This window comes from Canis aureus, chromosome 10 (genome assembly GCF_053574225.1).
Source record: "Canis aureus isolate CA01 chromosome 10, VMU_Caureus_v.1.0, whole genome shotgun sequence".
NCBI classification, from domain to species: domain Eukaryota; kingdom Metazoa; phylum Chordata; class Mammalia; order Carnivora; family Canidae; genus Canis; species Canis aureus.
The window spans coordinates 54,545,675-54,569,316 of record NC_135620.1 but is presented as its reverse complement, the minus strand read 5'-3'; the positions used below and the strand labels follow the sequence as shown (position 1 = coordinate 54,569,316).

Genomic DNA, 23,642 nt, shown 5'->3' with positions numbered 1-23,642 from the left:
GAGTATTTAGTTACAAGGACAGATTCTGATATAACAAAAAATGGGGGAGAAACAAGCTATAAAATTATATGTATAATATGCCATTTTAATAAAATTATAATGAAAAGGTTAGGAAGTATGTATGCCAAATCATTTATAGTATTTACTCCTGGCAAGTAGAGTTATAGGTGTTTTGGTTTTTGTTTTCCTGTATTTTGTTTTTTAGTGCAATATAAAAGACTTTTTTTTTTTTTAATTTATTTATGATAGTCACACACAAGAGAGAGAGAGAGAGAGAGAGAGAGAGAGAGAGGCAGAGACACAGGCGGAGGGAGAAGCAGGCTCCATGCACCGGGAGCCCGACGTGGGATTCGATCCCAGGTCTCCAGGATCGCGCCCTGGGCCAAAGGCAGGCGCCAAACCACTGCGCCACCCAGGGATCCCTAAAAGACTTTTTTTAAAGAAGATTTATTTATTTGATAGAGAGGGCAAGGTGGGGGAGGGGCAAGGGGCAGAGGGTAAGGAAGAGAGAATCCCAAGCAGACTCCATGCTGAGCACAGAGCCTGATGCAGAGCTTGATCCCATGATTTTGAGATCATGACCTGAGCTGAAACCAAGAGTTGGATGCTTAACTGAGTGTGCCACCCAGGCATCCCTGAAAGAACTATTTTTAATTTTAATGTCTTTCATATGAGATTGTTGGAATACTCAGATAATGTTAAAAGCAGTAAGCTGTAAGTATTTATTAATATAGCGATATTGATTATAATTAAAACAAAAGTCATAGTTGTACCATTGGGAGTATCCCTGCAAATAGCCTTAAGTTCTGATATCTTCACTGATCAATGATCTAGCTTACTGGAAATTCCTTTTTTTTTAATAAGAGACAAAGAAAATAGTTTTATAAACAGAATGTCAACTGGTTAATTTATTTTTATTTTATTTTATTTTATTTTTTTTTAATTTTTATGTATTTATGATAGAGAGAGACGGAGAGAGGCAGAGACACAGGCAGAGGGAGAAGCAGGCTCCATGCACCGGGAACCCGACGTGGGATTCGATCCCGGGTCTCCAGGATCGCGCCCTGGGCCAAAGGCAGGCGCTAAGCCACTGCGCCACCCAGGGATCCCTCAACTGGTTAATTTATAGTGAGAGTACTATCTAGAGGGCAAATCAAGACCAGTCTTCTAGTTAGACGCTTAGTACTTTTTTAAGAGGTAGATTTATAGTATAGTGAAATTAATGAATAGGAAATTGACTTAGTGGGGCACCTTGATCTCAGAGTTGTGAGTTCAAGCCCTGTGTTGGACTCCACACTGGGTGTGGAGCCTACTTAAAAAAAAATTGGGGGATCCCTGGGTGGCTCAGCGGTTTAGCACCTGCCTTCAGTCCGAGGTGTGATCCTGGGGTCCTGGGATGGAGTCCCACATCAGGCTCCCTGCAGGGAGCCTGCTTCTCCCTCTGCCTGTGTCTCTGCTTCTCTCTCTCTGTGTGTGTGTCTCTTATGAATAAATAAACAAAATCTTAAAAAAAAATTGATTTAGTGATTGTGTATATGTATTTTTTTTAGCAAGTGGGGGGAGGGGCAGAGGGAGACAGTCCTCAAGCAGACTGCCCACTGGGTGCGGAGCCCACTGTGGGGCTTGATCCCACAACCCATGAGATCATGACTTGAGACAAAATAAAGAGCTCAACTGACCCAGCCACCCAAGTGCCTTGTGATTGTGTATATTTTTAACCTAGAGCACATCAGGATAGGAGAGGGAATAGGGCTTTCCTACTGAGTTAATCCATTCTATGTGTATCTTACCCTTGGACAGATACTAGTTATCAAGGAGTCTGTCTAGATAATGCCAATGGAACAAATTCTGTCACTTCAGACTCCTTTTTGTATGCTTAAAAAAAAAAAAAGGTTTTACTTATTTATTTGAGAGAGAGAGCATGAGCTGGGGGTGGGAAGGCCAGAGGGAGAGGGAGAAGCAGACTCCCCACTGAACAGAGAGCCTGATGTGGGGCTCTATCCCAGGACTCCGGGATCATGACCTGCGCTGAAGGCAGACACTTAACTGAACCACTCAGGTGCCCCTCCTTTTTGTATGCTTCTAAGTAAACACTCTTCCATTTTGATTGTACTGTTTGCTCTAGACAGATTCTGAAAACTTTGTATTTCTGGAAAACTTGTAATGAATAGAAAATAACCCTTAGAAAGCAAAATGTGGCAAGATTGTACTTGTGGGGCTTACGGTTCTATTTGGAACCATTTCAGCAGTCTCTTTATGAAAAGAAGGATGACAAAATAGCAAAACTAGATTTTTTTTCTTAAGACAGTGGAAAAGACGACAGTGAGTTCAAGTAATAATGTTTTGTACAAAACGTGTAACTGCTTCTCCACCTGCAACTTTTGATGGTATCATTCTGCTTATAGGAAGAATGGGGTTAGGTAGGCCGTTTAGAATGTAGCTTATCATCAGAACATGAATAAATAACAGTTGTAGTAGAAATATTAGCAAAATGAAAAAAGACTTGGGGCACCTGAGTGGCTCACTTGGTTAAGTGTCTGACTCTTGATTTCAGCTTAAGTCATGGTCTTGAGATTGAGCCCTGTGTATGGCTCTGCACTGGGCATGGAGTCTGCTTAAGATTTCCCTCTTCCCCTCCCTCTCTAAAAAAAAAAAAAGAAAAGTTAAAAAGACTTAAATTCCTAATAATGAAAGAAATATCACAGTAAATAGAGAACTTTACAACATGAAACAAAAGTTTGATACCTTAATGGAAAGGGCTGTATATAAGGGCTGGGTGAGACAAAGCAGGTGATGTCAGAAGTTGCACATTGAGGAGCAAGAGGCTTCATGTTTAGCCTCTTCCTTCCAGTCCCCACCAATGAGAAAATGCAGTACCCAAGAGACATAAACCTTAGAAGATGGAAGGGTGTCTCCAGGAAGGTAAGGATCCTATGCACTGCAGGGAAATAGGTATTACTGTTATTTCTTGTTCTCTTAGTTATGTTAGCTATGCAGTAAAGTAATCTTGAGCTTCATCAGTTCATTAATATTGCTGATAATTCATTAGGAACACTGGTTAGAAATGGGGAAGATTTACATTTTTCTAATGGTTTGAAATATTTTGGATTTTAAAGCACACATTCTAGTGACTATGGTAGCAAGTGCCTTTGTAAAATGTTAACTTTGCTGGATTCTTGGACTTGTTCCTGTAAGTTTTTACCGTTTGATCCTATATTCAGATACTCTGCCTGGAATGTGACAAACTTTTTTTCCTTAGAATTTTTAAGCACAGACTTTGGGGTCTTGCTTTTTAGAATCTGCTTCTTCCTTTTTAAGATTCTTAACTAATGAAGCAGTGTGGTTTGATTTTCTTTAAACAGGTGATGATGTAAAATCTAAAGATTACATTGTTGCGCTACAACACCCTGTGACCACTGACATTAAGCATTCCATAAAAATGTTTGAATTAACATTGGATGCACTTATCTCATTTAACAAGCGGACTCTAGTTCTGTTTCCAAACATTGACGCAGGTAATTGAAAATGAAGTTATGCCACCTACTTTTCTGATTTTTATGTTTCTATTATGTCTTCTTTTGACTGCCCCTCCTATCTTGCTTATCTTGTCATTGAAGCCATTATAGTTTGAAATGCATTCTAATTGTTAGGGTATCACCAAGTTGTTGTAGTAGATTGAAGTTTGTGATTTTTTTTTTTTTCCAAGTTTATTAGAAACTGAAGAGGAAAGAAATACTACAAAAAATATCTTCAATCTCCCTGTATTTCCAAATTTAGTCTCTTCTCTCCAGTTTCCACCAATGAGAAAATGCAGTAGCTAAAGGATACTAATGGTAGAAGGTCAAAGGGTGTTTCTAGGAAAGTCGTGATTTTAGTGAGTGCTGCAAAACAGCCACTATTGTTATTTCTTGTTCTCTAACTTATTTATATTAGCTATGCCTTAGTCTTGAGCATAGGCAGTTGAGAGCTGGAGTCCCCAACCAATTCATCCTCAAGCCTGACCTGGTTGACTGCCTACTGGTAGATGCTAGTAGTAGCCTTTGGTGCTGGTGAGACCTTCAGCAGGTTAATGGGAAGATGAAATAGAAATGAGAAATGCAGAGCAGGGCCTGACACTGCAGAGTTTTCAATGACTGGTTTAGCTGACACCACTCATTGCTGAGCTTTTAGGCATTTTTTGAAGAAGGAGGTAGGACCCTTCTCTGCAATACCAAGATGTCACCATCTTACTCTGAAAGTATCCCTCTCTTAGTGTCTCTTGAATAATCTTTTAGGGGAAAGAAAGTAGGATATTAGTTGGAAAAAAGAAATTAAGAACTCCCAACCCAGGTTCCATCCAGGTAATATGCTATTATTTCAAAAACTTTAATATTGATATTAATCTTTTCAATTTTCTGTAAACATTTGGTAATGTAGTTATAGGTCTCTCATTCAATATTCATTGTCAGTGATACTCCATTTTAAGACCACTTTCCTGATTGTATACACTTTAGAATTAGAGAGGTCAGAGAATTAGACCCTAGAAAAGCAAAGGGTCCCAGGAATATCTAAATCATGTCTGCTACTCATGTTTCCTCCTCACAGGGCTTTTGATAAAATACATATAAGGAGCAATAGGGAAATAAGAATCATGGCATTCCTTTATCATTATGTGGTGTAGGGCCGAATTCCCCAATGTTGGAGAATAGGAGGAGTGTCTGGTTTAGGGTTAAGGCCAGAGAAAGCCTTCTTTGAGCCCAAATCTGAATCTTGGAATAGTAGCATCTTCTGGTATACCAGATACTACAATAATTATAGTTGATGACTTGGCATACTTTGACAGAACTGGGCGTAGAGGGAGGCGGCTAGGCCTGCTGTAAGGAGGTTTACCCCAAGTCTGTTACCTATCTTGCCTCATAGAGAAAGGTTAAAAAGAGAGAAGAGCATGCCCAGCTTCTCTTAAGTCAGTAACTCCTACCCACTGGTGAACAGTGTGGTAACATGGTGTAGTCTGTGGTCTCTGTCCTACTGTCTAACCAGTCTTGATTAGCAACCTTGTCTTTCTTCTAGGTGGTCACTAGGCAAGAGTAGAGGCAAGCAGAGAGGCCTTAAATATTGCTTCCCCCCTTACAGCTGTAAAATTTTTAAAAATCATGCAATTGAAATAAAATATCAGCTATAGTGTATCAGAATCTACATGTATTTTCTTGGAGCTTAGACCCAAGTGGGAGTGGTATCCTGTTGAGCTCTTGTTAAGGCATGAGCAGAGCTGATACAGAGGCTCACTGATCAGCTTGGTGTGTGGAGCCCTAGACCTTTCAGTTTAGTAACTCCCATCCTAAGAGAGAGAGAGACTCTTGGCCTGTCTTGAACCTCTAAATTGCTGTTTAAGGTAAAGCTTTTATTGGGGCATTAATAAAAGGTATTTACTTTACTGAGTGCTGTTTGAAAAATCCCAACTGCTGCTGTTTAAAGTGCCTAGATGAGTTGAAGCAGAGGGCTAACCAGCCATTTTAGATATTCATCATTCCTGGAAAGATCAGTAATTAAAATTACTATCTCCCTCATAACCATTGTGAATTTTTATAGGGTGATTTAAGTGGGGCTTATTTGCCAATGAAAATGGTTTCTTTATCTCATAAACCATTTAACAGGTGGTTCTTTTCATTTTCACAGGGAGCAAAGAGATGGTTCGAGTGATGCGGAAGAAAGGCATCGAGCATCATCCCAATTTCCGTGCAGTTAAACATGTCCCATTTGACCAGTTTATACAGTTGGTTGCTCATGCAGGTTGTATGATTGGGAACAGCAGCTGTGGAGTACGAGAGGTTGGAGCTTTTGGAACACCTGTGATCAATCTAGGAACACGTCAGATTGGAAGAGAAACAGGTATTTACCTCAGTTTGTGTCTCAGTTGACTAGAAATATATATGGAATCAGTGGCTCCTGCCCTATGGTGAACACAGTGTGATCACCGTCCTGCTGTCTGATCAATCGGATTAGCAGCTATGCCTCCCTTATTAGGCAGAAACTAGGAAAGTGTGAGGAGGGAGGCATTAAATATGGGCTCCCCTTCATGCATCTGTGACTTTTAAAAAATCATATATTTGAATTATTACAAGGCTTGCATGTATCAGTGCTGGCATGTATTTTTATGAACAAGTGCATGAATGAGGTTAATGACCATTTGTGGCCTAAAATCTATAAATAGCACAAATTTTTTTAGAGCTCCACTTAACATTTTTATTGTCTCTAATGTCAGAGCTAAGAGTTTCTTAGCTGATTATGGTCCTTGATGGCTGTGTTTAAGATACAATGATTGAATGTGTTATATGAATGCTAATCTTTCATTTGTGGGTACAGTAGAATGCCTTTAATGAGTACTTTAGAGCATAGAAATTCTAAACAAGATGTCCCCTTAATAACTAAAGTGTAAGAAGGATTATTATTAATGAATTTGCTAACTGAGCTAGATCTTATTCTTAAAATTTAGTCCAAGTTCTAATAGTATCCATGCAAATATATTTCTGTAGCTAATGGAAAAGTGTATGTACTTTTGAACAAAAAACTGGACTAGAATCAAAGAAGTTAACTCCATCTTTGCTCTTTCTCTGTTCATAATTGCTACCCTATTTTCTGCTATCCTTAGATCTTCTTCCCTTTCATTCACAACATACTTGTTCCCTACTTCACCATTGACAATACCATTGAATGGAAATTCTCTCAACTTCATTCATTAAGAAAGTATTTAATAAGCACCTACTATGTGTAGACACTGCAATTTTGGCAGTATACTAGACTAACCAGGGCTGAGGTCTCATGTAACTTTATTCTAGTGGGAGGGGAGATAGATGATAAACTAAAAAAAAAAAAAAAAAAGAAAAGTATCAGACTTTCTGTGTGCTGTGCAGGCTGTAACTCAAGATAATATGATGGGATACATTAGAGGGCATAAGGGAAAGCCTTCTTGAGGAGATGACACTTCAGCTGAGACCTGAATAACAATCTATGTGAGGATCGAGGAGAAGCAGAAGGAACAGCCAGTGTGAAGACCCCAAGGTGGGAACAAGCCTGATGTATTTGAGAAACAGAAGGGCTAATGTAGCTATAGGTGATGGGCAAGAGAAAGAGTGATACAAGATGATGTTAGAGAAGGAGGCAGACATTTGTAAGCCAGGGTAAATAATCTGGGGTTTATTTTTAAGAATCGTGGGAAGCCATTTATGGGAAGAGGACACGATGTGACTTGCATTTTGGAAAGATCACTCTGCTGCTCTATGGAAAGTAGAATGTGGTGGGACAGGAGTGGAATCAGGGAGACCAAGAGATTATTTCAGTTGATATGAGAGATGATAGTGGTTTAGAGTACCTGGAATAACAGAGATGGACAAAAGTTAGATTTGGGGTTTATTAGAGTACTTGCTGCTGCTTGGATGTGAGCAGTGAAAGGAAAAAAATTTTAGATTTTTGGATTGAGCAGTAGGGGTACTCTTTTCTGACACAGAGGATACTGCAGGAGGAACACATTTGGGAAGGGTGGAATTAAGAGTTCTCTAATGGCCATGTTAAATCTGAGATGCCTGTTAGATACCAAAGTGGACATGGCAGGCAAGCAGCTAGATAGTTCTAGGGAGAGTCAGAGTTGGAGATAGAAATTTGAGAGTGATTGGCATATGGATAGTGTTTAGTTTAAGATATTATTAGTTCGTGTACTGTAACAGAGAGACCCAAAATAATAGTGCCTAAGCAAGCTAGATTTTCTTTGTTTCTCATTGGTTTAGCTCTCTGGTCATCAGAAAATTAGTGTCTGTCTTCTTGATGGATGATCCAATTCTTGCTGTCAAGTCCACATTTTAGTCATGGGGCAGGAAGAGAGGGGAAAGTGTCCTTCCTTTTAAAAGAATAAGCTGGAAATTGCTAGTATTTCTTCACATATCCTGTCAGAACATAGTCACAGGATCATATATAACTGTAGGGGAAGCTGAAGAATATAGTCTTTAGCTGGATTATCAGATACTCAGCTAAAAATTCTGATACTAGTACAGAGAAAGGATAATGGTGTACTCTGCCAGAGATGTCCTTTAAAACGAAGGGACTACATGAGATTGCCCAGAGATGACATAAATAGAGAAGAGAATGGAGCCCAGGACCAACCCTGGAGATGGAGCCCTTCCTCATTTAGAGTTCTGGTGAGGAGGAAGGGGCCAGAAGGAAGACTGGAAAGGACTGCCAGTGGGGTCAGAGGAAACCCAGGAGGGTGATAGCATTAAAGCCGAGGGGAAAAAAAGTGATTCAAGGAGATGGTATGGAACATTGCTCGGAGTTCAGGGATGATGTGAACAGAGAATTGAATGCTGGGCTTGCAGCAGGTTTTTGTTGTTAAAGGCAGTCTTGTATATTCCATCACCATACTTATATAAACACATGCCCATTCATCCTTTTCTTCTTGTCTATTTATTTTGGAGGGCATGGCCTCTCTCTGTCCTGCCCGCTGCTCTGCCTTCTTGATCGTGTTCTCAATCCCCACCATTCCTGCCTTCTCTGGGGCCTGAGGGGCATCCTTTCTCTGCCATGATCTTCAGCCTTCTCATCATTGAAACATGCCTTGGCCTCTCACATTCTAGAAACAATGACCCCACACCTCTCTAGCTACCATTCTTCTGCTCGTCTCTTCTTAGCCAGGTCTATTGAAACATATGGCTATTTTCACTGTATTTACTCCATATTGGTCAGAAAGTATATGGAGACAAAGTGAATAGCTGACTGGCTGATAGACTGACCAGCCTCACCTGGGCAGCTGATAAACAGCTGGCAGAGTAGATGGAAGTCAGGGTGGATAAAAGAGTGAACACACTAGATGACTAGATGAAGTGGGAGGGGTAAATGGGTGCTAGATTCATGCATGTCATTTATTTTGCTAAATCCACAAGAACTTGATATATTGTCTTTGGGAATAAAGGACCCTAGTGTTCTTAAGTACTTGATACATGGAAATCTTGCTGAGAGGTTTAAAAGCTATAAAGGAGAAAAGTTGTTCTTTAAGAAGACTCATTTGAAGTCTTCTGAGTTTCAGGCCTAATTATGAACACAGCACAACACATTGCTAATTTCTTTATTCTTTGGACATTTCCACTTCCAAATCATTGTAATGTGTCACTGGGTTCACCTAGGGGAGAATGTCCTTCATGTCCGGGATGCTGATACCCAAGACAAAATACTGCAAGCACTGCACCTTCAGTTTGGTAAACAATACCCTTGGTGAGTATATACCCTTCAAATCTATTGATTTAAAAGGGAGCTGCCTTGGGTACCATTTTAAAGCTGTGATCTTTCTTTATTTTAAAAGATTTTATATATTCATGAGACACACAGAGAGGGGGAGAGAGAGAGAGAGACAGAGACACAGACACAGGCAGAGGGAGAAGCAGGCTCCATGCAGGGAGCCTGATGTAGGACTCGATCCTGGGACTCCCGGATCATGCCCTGAGCCGAAGGCAGACGCTTAACTGCTAAGCCACCCAGTCCTCAGTCATTTTAACAGAGCTTTCATTCTACATCCCTACGGGCCCCCTAGCTGCCAATGAGACAGGGCTTGCTAATATAACCCCTCTTATTCTACCAAGGGTTCAAATGGAGGATAAGTTATGTGTCTCAGTTAATTAATATAGCGCTTCTACCAGGAAATACTTCTTTAGCCTACTCTGACTTTTTGTAAATAGTAGAAAATAAATTATTTTCTTTAAAAACAGTCTAGTGCAGCATTGTAATTTAGACTGCTTTCCTTTCTATTTCAATTAATGAGATTTTCCTATATGTGAATGTTTGAATTCTGAAAATATTTTTCCTGATAAATGTAAAGACTAAAAAAGCAATAAGTAAATAAATTTGTCCCAAATTATGTTCTGAAATTGGCTTAACAAAGATAATTTTTCCTTCATGATAGACATATTTGTTAACGGTATCTCAGGCTGGAAATAGTTGTATTTCAATCAGCAGTGGAATCAGACATTCCATTGGTAATGTGCATGTACTTAGTTACTATGTTGCTGGAGATATCAGATGTTGTTATTTGAAAATGAAGCACAACTTTATTACCTGAAGTCTCAGTTTCTATTAGTACCATGTTCTCTGTATCATTTAACATGTATGAAAGAAGCATTTAATTTAATTGACTTTTTTGTTACTGCAGTTCAAAGATATATGGGGATGGAAATGCTGTTCCGAGGATTTTGAAGTTTCTCAAATCTATTGATCTTCAAGAGCCACTACAAAAGAAATTCTGCTTTCCTCCTGTGAAGGAGAATATCTCTCAAGATATTGACCATATTCTTGAAACTCTAAGCGCCCTGGCTGTTGATCTCGGTGGGACAAACCTCCGAGTTGCAATAGTCAGCATGAAGGTAATTTAGTTCCTAAGTCATAACTTCATATCCCATATAAATAATTGATTTTTTTTTAAGTGTGATTGGAAGGTAGGACTAGGAATATACCTACAAATGAGATTGTAATCATTTGCTCACAGTATTGACTTTTGGATCCATTACAATGTTTGTCTATTTTACTAAGCATTAACACTTAAAAGAAAAATTCTCCAGGAATCCTAGTTAGTAGACTTGAATTGACAGTGGAAGACCCCTTAGGTAACCAGAGAGGGCTCTTGCCATTCAGGAGACCTGGAATTCTATACTTTGTAACAGCGCAGATCATGCTGATTACTGTCGCTACCCCCGGGGAGGGTATCCACAAATGGTGAAGGGAATTGCACCTTCTCTAGAACGTGGTTTTAGTTGAGTGCAGCATTCCTTCAGTTCCTTAACCAGAAGATCAGCACAGTGTTGATGGAAACTGAGAGAGCCTTCATAAAAACATAAATTGTTTGTGTTAAAATGATCCCTGATGACTTAAGAATAAACCTAGCAGAAAAACCATTGCTCGAAATATTGTAGATATATAAAATTTTAGGAGTCCATGAGAAGTGGCAAGGATTTCAAAAATAAAGTTGTTTAGGTCAAATAAAGCAAAACAAAACAATTTTCTCAAGAAAAGCTAATGGTTTCCTTTGTAAATACTCTTTAAAAAGCATTGATAGAAGATTTTCTTAACCAAGAGATGATCTATCAGTAGCCAGAACCCTTTGTAGTGGTCAAATTCTAGAAACACTATTCAAATCAGGAAGAAAGAGGTTTTCTGCAACATTATTGCACATAATTCTGGAAGTTATGAAGGGCGTAAAAGCAAGGAACAAACAGCACAAGTGGAGATTGTACACAGAGTAAAACAAAACATATTATAGCCAGTATGAATAAACAAGCTTGCAGAATTAGTAAGAAATCTGAGTAAAATAGCTAGATGTTATGATAAATATATACCAATAACTTTCTACTTACATGAAATTTTAGGCAAAGATTTTTGAGTTTTCCTATAAGCGAGCATTTGTCAACCTGACTGCACATTAGCATTACCTAAAGCTTTAAAAAAATATATAGATACCTGGGTCCCACCCTAGACTAATTTGAATCTCTGGGCAGGGCGTCCAAGGCATCAATATTTGTTCAAAGCCCAGGTGATTCTGCTGCATGGGGACATTGAGAGGTGTAACTTTAGGTTTGTTTGCTTGCTTGTTTATTTCTCTTAAGTAGGCGCCACATCCAGTGTGGAGCCCACCTTAGGACTCAAACTCACGACTATGAGAAGTAAGACCTGAGCCAAGATCAGGAGTCAGACACTTACCTGAGCCACCCAGGCGCCCCTAACTTTGTTTTTAATGACAGTCATTAGACACAGCTAATTTACCCTTGTAAATGGGTAAAATCCATTAATAAAAGAATGGAAAAGGAGCATATTCAGAACAACCAGAAAAATTATAAGAATTCTCTAAACCAAAAAACTCTGTAAAGGCTTGAAAAATATCCTGAATGGGAGTGCTGAGTATTTTTTTAAATGTCAGCACTTTCCAAATTGAATTATAAGTTTAACATAATTCTAGCCAACATTTTAATGGGATTTTTAAAAGTTTGACAATGATGGGACACCTGGGTGGCTCAGTGGTTGAGTGATTTGCCTTTAGCTCAGGGCGTGATCCTGGAGTCCCGGGATTGAGTCCCGCATCCCGCTCCCTGCATGGAGCTGCTTCTCCCTCTGCCTATGCCTCTGCCTCTCTCTCATGAATAAATAAGTAAAATCTTTATAAAATAAATAAAATAAAAGTTTGATAATGCTTTTCTGAAGTTTACCCAAAATAATGCATAAATGAGAATAGCAAAGAAAAATTTTACAAAAAGAATACTTTAGGAGACTCTCCTTGACTGGTATTAAAACATATCACAGGGCAGACCCAGTGGCTCGGTGGTTTGGCGCTGCCTTCAGCCCACGGTATGATCCTGGAGTCCCGCGTCGGGCTCCCTGCATGGAGCCTGCTTCTCCCTCTGCCTGTGTCTCTGCCTCTCTCTCTCTCTCTCTCTCTCTCCCTCTGTCTCTCATGAATGAATGAATGAATGAATGAATGAATAAATAAATAAATAAAACATCACAAAGCGCAGTAATTTAAACATCATAGAACTGTGCTATTATTGGCTTCAGTTATGGGAGGTGATTAAAGCTTACCTCCTTAGGATATTTATTTAGTTGCCTTAGTTTTTTAAGCAAGGAAATTTTGTCATCCCAAAAGAATAAACTATGACCTTTTAATGAAGATTGAGATTAGCTAACATTCACTTTATGCTTGACAGGGGCCCCTGTGGTTTGCTGTGGAGTTGCCACTGCTTCAGTTAGCCATATGCCGGAATGGCTTCCCAGGGATCCCCTGAGCAGTCATTTAAATCTACAGTACTCTCTGTCCTATATAGCAAAGTCTGATTTATTGTGAAGAGGGTCAGAAGATTCATGGGATGCTCCTTGGGTAATAAGATCAATGAGACAGGGCTTGTTTTCTTTCTTTCTGTTTTAGGGTGAAATTGTTAAGAAGTATACTCAGTTCAATCCTAAAACCTATGAAGAGAGGATTAATTTAATCCTACAGATGTGTGTAGAAGCTGCAGCAGAAGCTGTAAAACTCAACTGCAGAATTTTGGGAGTAGGTGAGATTGTGAATTGCATATTCAAGAAATGTTCTTTTTGATATACAGAATTGACTGAGTTCTGTTGCATGACTGACCATAAGGTCACTGCCCTTTGTATGTGGCTCCAGGTCCTATATGTGGGCCTCACGGATGAGGTCTTTCTGAAATACCAGTAATCATTACGGGTACATTGGTGGGGAGCTACAGGTTTAGCTCAGAATTGCCTGACATTTCCTTGCAATCTTTGGTAATATTTGTCCTAGGAGATCTTGGGTGAGTTAATTTGTGTTTGAAACCCAGGGAGTTGGCAGACTTTTCGAAGATTGTGTGTGAGAATTATTTCCCTTGTGTGTGTGGTGGAGCTCAGGTATTTCTACGGGTGGCCGTGTAAATCCCCGGGAAGGAGTCGTGCTGCATTCAACCAAACTGATTCAAGAATGGAACTCCGTGGACCTCCGGACCCCGCTGTCTGACACCTTGCATCTCCCCGTGTGGGTGGACAATGATGGCAATTGTGCTGCCCTGGCGGAAAGGAAATTTGGCCAAGGAAAGGGCCTGGAAAACTTTGTGACACTTATCACAGGCACAGGTGAGGGGAGGATGAGGAGGTTGCTTCAGGAGCTAGACCGTGTGTTGGGGCGCACCTCAGCGTCAGCCAGGCAGCGTGTAAGTCCACTCTAGTGTTAACCTCCTGCTTGAGTAGAGCCAGAAGGGGAGCCCCATGGGAGGGCAGAAGGCCCTTTCAGGCTTTGCCCAGCATGTGCCCTGCCCTGGGCATGCATGTGGACCTCACATTCTCAGGAACTTGTCTGATCCGTTCAGAGCCCTTACTCCCCAAAGCTGCTCGTTCCTAGCTTCTCCACCCAGTCTTTTTGGTTAGTATCATATTTGCCTTAACTCTCAGCTCTTATGCTAGGCAGTGGAGACTAATGAATATATTTTTCCTTTAAATGTCTGTGACAAACACCCCCAGGGGTAGCCCCCTCAAGTTCTGAGGTAGATGACATAAGAAGCCCTTTGAGCTGGTCCTCTAGGAGCTGCCAAGTTGGTCAGAACAAACAACCACAGTGTTTTGAAAATAGTCTTGCTCCCTCCATACTGCCATCTTTGCTGAGAATGTGGGCTGGTTTGAGGCCACCAAGATTGGGAGCGGGCGGTGGGACCAGAAAATACCAGAAAGTTCGCTTATTAAAATTCAGCGTTTCTTTTTTTTTTTTCTCCCTTGATTAAGCTTTCTTGATTGCTAACTAACAAACCTGTTAGTTTCCAAAATTGCAAAAAAAAATTGGTTCTGACAGTTTTTGCCAGTTTATTCATTGCTTTAGTGGAGGGATGGAATTTTGGAATTGCCTGCTCTGCCATTTTTGCTGATGTCCTAGTTTAGTTTTGGAATGAGGAAATAGGCTCTGCTGGTAGGTGGTTGAGCCACCATTTGATCCCAGATATAGCTAATCTCAAAACTTGTGTGCCCTTAAACTCTACATTACACCACCACCTCTAGGAGCTCAGGTCCTTCTCTTAGTCTCAGACACAGTTTTAGCAAGCTTGGATATCATTTCCTAGATTTCCTGTCTGAGATAGTTTGCAAATTAAGAGGGGTGGAGTTGAAGAGTAGGTGCCACAGGAAGTAACTGATGGCAGGATAAGTCTGAAAAGTAGAGCCTTCTCAGGCTTTTCTCCTTAACAACTCCTAAACTCTGCAAAACAAGAGAGTCACTGATACTCATAATCACTGAGTCACAGATTTTTAGACATGGTGGCATTAAGAAGAGGCAAAATCATAGTTTATATTCTCTGTTTAAGAAAGAAGATGATGTATGATGTATTTTGGAAAGATGGTATTTTCTTGGGTTTCCCCTATAGCAGAGCCCAAGATGAGGACTTAGGGGTGGGTATTTTATGTTGGAGGTGATCCTGAGAAGTAGGAGTGTAAGAGTGAGAAGAGTAGAACAGAGTAGGTGGAAAGCCATTATCCAAGTTGCCTTGAGGACAGTGGGAGCTAAAATCTACCAGAACCTTCCAAGAAGTCTACAGAATACCATTCAGAGTTGTTGACTGGATGACTAGGCTCTTACATTAGTATTGGAGATGGCCTCAGTGAGGAGACAGGCAGTGTGAGTTTGAGGTGAGCCTGAGCCTGTGTGGATCTGTTCCCCACGGAGAGCCAGGTAGATGCAACACAGGGTTGCAACATTAGAGTTAGGGATCTGCTTAAAATATTTCCCTCAAAAATACTTCCAGGTAAAGTGTTGGCCAAGTTTCAGTTATTCAGGAAAAGAGGCAGCATAAAGAACCTTACATTCTAAAGCTTTGCTAAACAGACGAGGCATTGCTATATCACAGCTTCCTGTTTGAGGTGAAGAGCCACCTCAGTGATTATTATCTTTTGCTGTAGGAATTGGCGGGGGGATCATCCATCAACACGAGTTGATCCATGGAAGCTCCTTCTGTGCTGCAGAACTTGGCCACCTTGTTGTGTCTCTGGATGGGCCTGACTGTTCCTGTGGAAGTCATGGGTGTATTGAAGCATATGCCTCTGGAATGGCCTTGCAGAGAGAAGCAAAAAAGCTACATGATGGTTGGTTTTTTTTCTCCTGAGGAATTAAATAGCTAAGTGGTAGACAAGTATTTCAAAGTAGAGATTTCAAAAACAGCTCGATACTGAAGGCTTAGAACTTTTATCCTTCTCACTTCCCAGAGGAAAGGTGGTGCTTCCTCATACCAAAGCTCTGAAATTCCCCTTAGTCCTGACCCATATTAACACTTTCCCCTCCAGTGGTGGGGATGGACAAGGGTCTTGAGCTCCAGGATAACAGAGACAATTTGATTTTTGTTCCTTCAGCCCCTAGCCAAAGAAGTAAATGGATTAACATATTACAGTTGTGAACTCTGAAAAGTCTATTTGAATTAAAGTTATTTCTGGACATGTTATAAAAGTCAGGATGGGTTCTATCTAGTCTAATACAAGAGGGAGTCATTTACTATTATTATAATATACTGTCAAATGCACCGAGAATGATGGCCAAGGAATATAGATGCATATAAGGAGGATACCAGTGTTCCCTCCCTGCCCTCTTCATACAGGGAAGGGAGCGTTAGGGTGCTGTCCGGGGGTTGTGAGAGGGTAAACAGAATTAGCAGGACAAGTTGGGATGAGCCAGGGACGCTTTCGAGCTTGGGAAGCAGTGTGGTTGCATAAAAGGCAAGGTGGATAGAGCATAGCAATAAGTAGGCCAAGACCAGCAGCTAATGGAGAAGCCATTGAGAACTTCTAGGGGAAACACATGATCAGATCAGAATTTTAGACTCTTTACTAAAATGTAACTTTTTGTTTTCTGGGAGAAAAATAGTTGTTGAATAGAGTAGCTTTAGATGGTACAGTTCTAGAGTGATGTCCAGTTTTCTAGGTGGACAGGCTGGGAATATAAAAAGAGGAGCAGGTTGTGGCAGAAGGGGATGGCTCGGTGCCTGTGGGACTTTGGGTGGAGATGTGTAGAGGGTAGCTGGCTGTGGGGGTCTGGCGCTCAGGAGAGATGAATGGGTTGGAGGTGGGGATTTGGGAATCATCAGCCCTGAGGTGTGGCAGTTAAACCTCTGAATGAGACTTGGAGTGAGGCAGGTGTCAGGGTAGAATCCGGCAAAGCAGCATTTAATGGGCAGAAAGGAAAACTGGGAAAGGGTAAACTCACAGCAGCCAGAGGGAGAGTGTTTCAAGGAGAGAGTAGTTGGGAATGTCAAGGGCTGTTAATAAGTAAATCAGAAAAGTTCAATGGCTTTGGCCATGGGGACATCATTTGAAACCCTGCAAACTTTGTTCTTCAATTTCATTGTTATCATTAGCCTCCCTTAGGAGCCTGTTTGGACATTTTTTTTTTTCCCTAATCCTCCCCCTGCCGCAACATGTACCACAGATCTACTGTTTATCTGTTTGTGTTTATGTAACTATATGTATAAAAAAGAGTAGGCTTTTTAATTTTTTTTTCCTGAAGAACCAGTTTTTGTCCTCCTGGGGGAAAAAAACTTATCTTAAGAGAGAGCACATTCAAATAGGGGGAGCAGAAGCCTGACCACAGAGTAAAAGGGAAGAAGTGCCTTGAGAGTGTGGAGGTTGTGGAGTCCCCGGAAAGTCCCTGAGCAGGGAGAGGAAATGAGCTGCAGCACCTGGGTTGTCTGAGAGAGGGAGAGGAGGAGGGAAGGTGTGCAAATACAGGCATGTGTTTAGATGGGGGCAGAAAAGTCAGGGAACCCCTGCCCTGTGGCACCCTTTTTCAGAGAGGTGGGCAGTTCGGAGCTCTCCTGGTGGTGGGAGCAGAGTAAAAGGTCTGAGGTTGGAAGCTGAGGAGAGCCCTGAGGAGGAAGGGGAGAGAGCTGGCCGGGCTAGGTAGCAACCTGCACAGTTGGGATTTTCTCTCGTCAGAGCCCAAGTGTGATAGCAGATGAGGAGGAGGTCTGACCTGGGCTGATGAGGGGTGGTGAGGGGCAGAAAAGACCAGGACTACAGATAATAGACTTCACTGAGCGCTGACTCTGGCCAGCATTTAACTAAGTTCTTTACGTCCATTATCTCATTTAGTTCCTTAAACAATCCTGCCAGAGTGTGTTTTGTAGAGAAGAGAGTATAGAGGTGATGTGACACAGATGGGGTTGTGCAGCTGGTAGTGACCGAGTTGGCAACTGAACCCCTGGCCATGTCGGTTCTTTAGGCGCTGCCGTAGAATATGGGGCCTTCGCAAGTGATGTGACATGCATCTTGGTTGGATAAAGAAAGGAGATAAATACCTAGAAGTTTCTGTTTCATGTGGAAGTGAGAAGTAAGGAGGCTAGAGGGCTGGATAGGAGGCTCAGATCCGAGTTGAGGATTTTCCAGTTGGGGAAGTTCTGGGTGATGTGTAACCTAGGCAGCAAAAAGGCAGCAGTGGCCTCTGGAGTCCTGTATGTGGACATTTGTGAATGATAAGCTTTGCAAATGTGAAAAGAAAACACTGTCTTCCCACTTGGGGGCCTGCTGCTTGCGGGCAGACTTCGAAGCTTGGCCCCCTGTGGGGCTGCCACAACTGGCTAATGACCACTGCTTCTCACCTCTGCTCAAACAGAAGACCTGCTCTTGGTGGAAGGGATGTCCGTGCCAAAAGACGAGGCCGTGAGTGCAGTCCATCTCATCCAAGCTGCGAAACTTGGCAACGTGAAGGCCCAGAGCATCTTGAGAACAGGTGAGCATGTGACTCCAGGCAGCTGTGCCACAGGGTAGCCCTCAGACTGCCCAGGGATCCCACACATACCCAGCTGCCCTGGGGATCAGCACTCCAGAATGTGTTCAGAGGTGTTTTTCCTGCTTTCTGAGAGAGAAAAAGGGAATGGCATTCAAGGTATTTGGCAGCATTGCCTTTATTAACAGATTTTGTTTTGTTTTATAACTACAAATAAACTACTTATTCATTTTATAGGAAATCTAAAGAAATATAGGAGATTAAAAAAAGTATCACTTCATGTTTACCATACACAGATGAACTATTAACATTTCCTTCCAGTCTTCCAATTTTTTTTATATATAGTTGAGAACCTATGGCATAGTATATAGCATACCTAGCTTTTTAAATTTCAAACTATAACATCATTTTCTCATAGTAAGAACAAATCATGAATAGCTTTACAAGTACTGCCTTCTGTTCTGGGCTACTGACTCCACCATCCTCTGATGTGGTGGTGGTGGTGGTGTTTTAAAGATTTTATTTATTTGAGAGAGAGTACAGGCAGGGAGGGGAGGGAGAGAGAGTACAAGTAGGGAGGGAGGGAGGGAGAGAGAGAGAAGTACATTCCCCCCCTGAGCCAGGAGTCCAAAGCTGAGTCAAAGGCAGACTCTTAAACCACTGATCCACCCAGGCACTCCCTCTGGCGTTTTTGATTTGGCTCTCCCGAGACTTACTTTCATTTTTGTTTTCTTGTAGCTGGAACAGCTCTGGGTCTTGGGGTTGTGAACATCCTCCACACTATAAATCCTTCCCTTGTGATCCTGTCTGGCGTCCTAGCCAGTCACTACATCCACATCGTCAAGGACGTCATCCGCCAGCAAGCCTTGTCTTCGGTTCAGGATGTGGATGTGGTGGTTTCAGATTTGGTGGATCCTGCCCTGCTGGGTGCCGCCAGCATGGTTCTGGACTACACAACTCGCAGGATCTGCTAGGCCTCCCAGGTGTGGACGTGGACCGAGACTCAGAGCTGCTTTGTGGAATCAGGCTTTTAGACGAGCATTTCTTAAAAATCAGATTTGGTATTTAAATTTGGTATTTGGCAGGTGACTTTGGCAGTTAATTTTTTGCTTTTCATCTCCTCTTCCAAAGTCACCTTTCCTAACCCCATTTTCGTGGCTGCTGCTCTTTCTGGGTTCATTTTAGCTCAAACCCTGTAAGTATCAGTCACAATCTTCTGTGCCAAAGGAGCTGTCATCGTAGAGGAGGATGCCTTAGGGCTCTGCTTACGACCTAGACCTGCAGGCCTTGCCTGGAGGGAGGCTCCAGACTGGAGTGGAGATTATTAATCCTTCTTCCTCTGACCCGAAACTCAGATTGTAGAAGGGGATCCATCCAATCAGGAAGCAGAAGGAAATCTCACTGTGAAAGGCTTAAGTAAACTTTTTTTTTTAAAAACCAGTGTTACTGAGGTATTTTTAAAAGTGTACAATTTGATGAGCTTTGACCTCCATATATACCTGTGAAACCATCACTGCAATCAAGACATTGGACACATCTGTCACCCCCAAATGTCTGCCCTAAGATGTTATTTGTTATTATTCTTGCATAATCTTGAGCAACTTTAGGGACCTGGATGACAGTGGCCTTAGTGACCTTATCCTTATCTTCTTAAGGACAGCTGAGAAGCCACTAAGACTTACAGCCTCTGAAAGGAGATTAACCACCCCCAAAGGATCTTCATTACTGACAGATACCTTTCCATTCAGTAACTTTTCTTTCTTTCTTTTTTTAAAAAAATATGTATTTGAGAGAAATAGAGCGCACATGCGTGCACAAGTGGAGGGGTAGAGGCAGAAGGAGAGAAGCAGACTCCCCTATGACCAGAGAGCCTGATGCATGTGGGGCTCAGTCCCACAACCCTGAGATCATGGCCTGAACTCAAGGCAGATGCTTAACCAGGCGTCCCTTTGATAACTTTTCATACTAATGTTGAGGATGACCCTGTTTTATCTATTAATAGCTGTGTTTGTAGAGCCCATATCTGTGATGTGGACTGTGGCAAAATAAGATTCTGTGCTTTCACTGGTGTTAAGAAGGCCAAGGTTCTTGCTATCAATTTTAATGTCGGAGAACTACTAATACCCATCATTTATTAAGTGCCTACTGTATACCAGGCTCTGAACTAGGTGCTTCATATACATTATTCTAAATTCTTAAAACCTGGGAGGTGATGTCCTAATTTACATTTTATATGATCCTAAACTAAGTCTTGGTGTGTTTAAATGATGGTACCTAAAGCCAAGTGGCGACTGAGCCTTAGAAAAACAGGGTTTGATTCCAGGTCCCTCTGTGCTTTTCTGCTAAGCCACCCAGCCTCTCATATAAAAAACTTGCAAAATGTGAATATATCCTAATTTACTTTAGACTACCTGCAGCTTTAATAAGATGGACTCAATTTGTCTTTGATGCTGTCCCTCGATAAATTTAATCGAATATTCCTTTATGCTGTAGACATTTTGCCAATACAGTATTTGGTCTAATGACAGATTTTTTATGGGTACTTTTAGATCTAAAACATATGCATGTTTCAGATTACTTTAGGAAAACCTGAAGGTTTCCATTGTTTTGGTGTTAGCATACAAAATAAAGCGAAAGAATTAATATTGCATTTGAAATCCTTCCTTCCTGGTGGGTTAATGTGAAAAGATAGATTGGTTGATTCCTAGAATTTGACCAGCCCTGAAGTAATCTTCAGGTCCTGGTTATTGTTGAAAAATTCCACAGTGATTCCTAGGAAGGAAGCTAGCTAGTCTGCTTGGCTCTCAGTGTCTGGGGTGAGGTGGTATGCTCCGAAGGGGCATCCGTTGTTCCTTGGTGACATCTGTAACTGCTCTGTACACCAGAGTTGCATTGCTACCAAGTTTCATACCAAATATTTGGAAGGATGGTACTAAATCTAAAACCAAATCTTAGTTTTTATTAAATTCATGGAAAGGTTAATATATTCCAACATAATTATTTACTTATAGTGAAATAATCACACATTAATTTATTTTATTGTAAATATTTTTATGTTACTGTTCTGAGCCAAATTCTAAAGAAAAAATAAAATATATTTCTTTGTGGAAATCCTAACATTTTTGCATTTTGTTTTATTTAACTCTCTAGCTAAAAGTGTCTTCCCGTAAGAGATTTATATTGTTGCACTGTTTTACTTTTTAAAGGTCATGTAACTTCTTAAGGCATCTAATAGGAATTTCTTAACCAAAAACAAATTTTTTTTGTTAATAGGAAGCATTGCTATATAGCATTTATATATATAGCAAAATGATCACCAGAGTAAGCCTAGTTAAGAACTATCATACAAACAGAACTTTTCTCTCCTGTGATGAGAATGTGTAAGATCTACTCTTGTAGCAGCTACAAGATATACAGTATAGGCATACCTCATTTTACCGCGCTTCACAGATACTGTGTTTTTTACAAATTGAAGGTTTGTGGTAACCCTGCCTGCATCACATAAGTCTATTGGCACCATTTTTCCAACAGCATTTGCTCACTTTGTGTCTCTGTCACACTGTAGTAATTCTTGTAGTATTTCAAACTTAATCATTGTATTTGTTGCAGTGATCGGTGATCTTCAATGTTACTATTGTGCTCTGGGGGCATGAACTGTACCCATAAAAAATGGTGAACTTAATTGGGAAATGCCTGTATTCTGTTCCATTGACAAGCCGTGTCTCCATCCTCTCCCTCTCTTCACCCCTCCCTATTCCCTCAGACACATAGTGAAATTCAGCCAATCAATAACCCTACAGTGGCCTCTATGTATTCAAGTGAAAGGAAGAGTTACACATCTCTCACTTTAAATCAGAAGATAAAGATGAGTGAGAAAGGCATGTCAAAAGCTGAGACAGGCTAAAGCTAGGCTTCTCGTGTCAAATAGCCAACCTGTGAATGGAAAGGAAAAGTTCTTCAAGGAAATTAAAAGTGTTACTCAAGTGAACACACAAAAGGTAAGAATTATTGCTGATATGGAGAAAGTTTTAGTGGTCTGGTCTGGATAGAAGATCAAAGCAGCCACAACACTCCCTTAAGCAAAAGCCTCATTCGGAGCAAGGCCCTAACTCTCTTCAATTCTATGAGGGCTGAGAGGTGAGGAAGCTACAGAAGAAAGTTGGAAGCTAGCAGGGGTTGCTTCATGAGGTTTAGGGAATGAAACTGTCTCCATGGAAGTGCTGATGTAGAGGCTGCACCAAGTTCTCAGAAGATCCAGCTAAGAGAATTCATGAAGGTGGCTGCACTAAACTACAGATTTTCAATGAAGACAAAACAGCCTTATATTGGAAGAAGATGCCTTCTAGGACTTTCATAGCTAAAGAGGAGAAGTCAATGTCTGGCTTCAAACTTCAGAGGACAGGCTGACTCTCTTGCTAAGGGCTAACGCAGCTGGTGACTTAAGTTGAAACAGTGTTTGTTACCATTCTGAAAATCCTAGAGCCCTTAAGGATTATGCTCAATCTACTCTACCTGTGCTCTGTAAATGGAACAAAGCCCAGATGACAGCACATCTGTTGACAGCATGGTTTGCTGAATATTTTAAGCTCATTGTTGGGACCTGCTCAGAAAAAAAGATTCCTTTCAAAATATTACTGCTCATTGACAAGGCAACTGGTCACCCAAGAGCTCTGATGGAGATGTACAATGACATTAATGTTGTTTTCAAGCCTGCGAACAAAACATCCACCCTGCAGCCCATGGATGGAGGAGTCATTTCAACTTTCAAGCCTTATTAAGAAATATGTTTCGTCAGGCTATGGCTGCCATAGATGATTCTTCTGATGGATCTGGGCAAAGTTAATTGAAAACCTGGAAAGGATTCACCATTCCTGATGCCATTAAAATTTGTGAGGTGCCTGAGTGGTTCAGTTGGTTGAGTGTCCCAACTCTCAGCTCAGCTCTTAATCTCAGGGTCGTGAGTTAAAGCCCCATGTTGGGTTCTGTGCTGGGTATGGAGCCTACTAAAAAAAAAAAAAAAAAAAAGATTCATGGAAGAGGTCAAAATATCAATATGAGGGGCGCCCGGGGAAGCTCAGTTGGTTAAGCTTCTGCCTTCAGCTCAGGTCGTGATTCGGGAGTCCCAGGATTGAGCCCAGCACTGGGCTCCTTGTTCGGCTGGGAGCTGACTTCTGCCTCTCCCTGCTCATGCTCTCTCTCTCGCTGTCTCTCAAATAAAATACTAAAAAAAAAAACAAAACAAAAAAAAACATGAACAGCAGTTTGGAAGAAGCTGATTGCAACCCTCACAGGATGACTGAGGGGTTCAAGACTTTAGTGGAGGAAGTAAGTGCAGATGTGATGGAAATAGCAAGGGAACTAGAATTCGAAGTGGAGCCTGAAGATGTGTCTGAATTGC

The 23,642-nt window shown here is 41.2% G+C and overlaps 1 protein-coding gene across 4 annotated transcripts in view; it reads left to right on the top strand.

Annotated features, from left to right (window-relative positions):
* Positions 1 to 21,361, top strand: part of GNE (glucosamine (UDP-N-acetyl)-2-epimerase/N-acetylmannosamine kinase) — a 42,903-nt gene extending 21,542 nt beyond the window's left edge. For 3 of the 4 annotated variants that reach the window (XM_077912523.1, XM_077912525.1, XM_077912526.1), the window contains exons 4-12: positions 3,363 to 3,515; positions 5,656 to 5,868; positions 9,150 to 9,237; positions 10,169 to 10,379; positions 12,926 to 13,055; positions 13,405 to 13,626; positions 15,433 to 15,615; positions 18,131 to 18,247; positions 18,983 to 21,361. In XM_077912523.1, coding sequence (XP_077768649.1) covers positions 3,363 to 3,515; positions 5,656 to 5,868; positions 9,150 to 9,237; positions 10,169 to 10,379; positions 12,926 to 13,055; positions 13,405 to 13,626; positions 15,433 to 15,615; positions 18,131 to 18,247; positions 18,983 to 19,218 — 1,553 coding nt within the window. In that variant the 3' untranslated portion in view covers positions 19,219 to 21,361. The remainder of the gene's footprint in view (positions 1 to 3,362; positions 3,516 to 5,655; positions 5,869 to 9,149; positions 9,238 to 10,168; positions 10,380 to 12,925; positions 13,056 to 13,404; positions 13,627 to 15,432; positions 15,616 to 18,130; positions 18,248 to 18,982) is intronic. The other variant, XM_077912524.1, reaches the window with a different exon arrangement.
* The last annotated feature ends 2,281 nt before the right edge of the window (positions 21,362 to 23,642 follow it).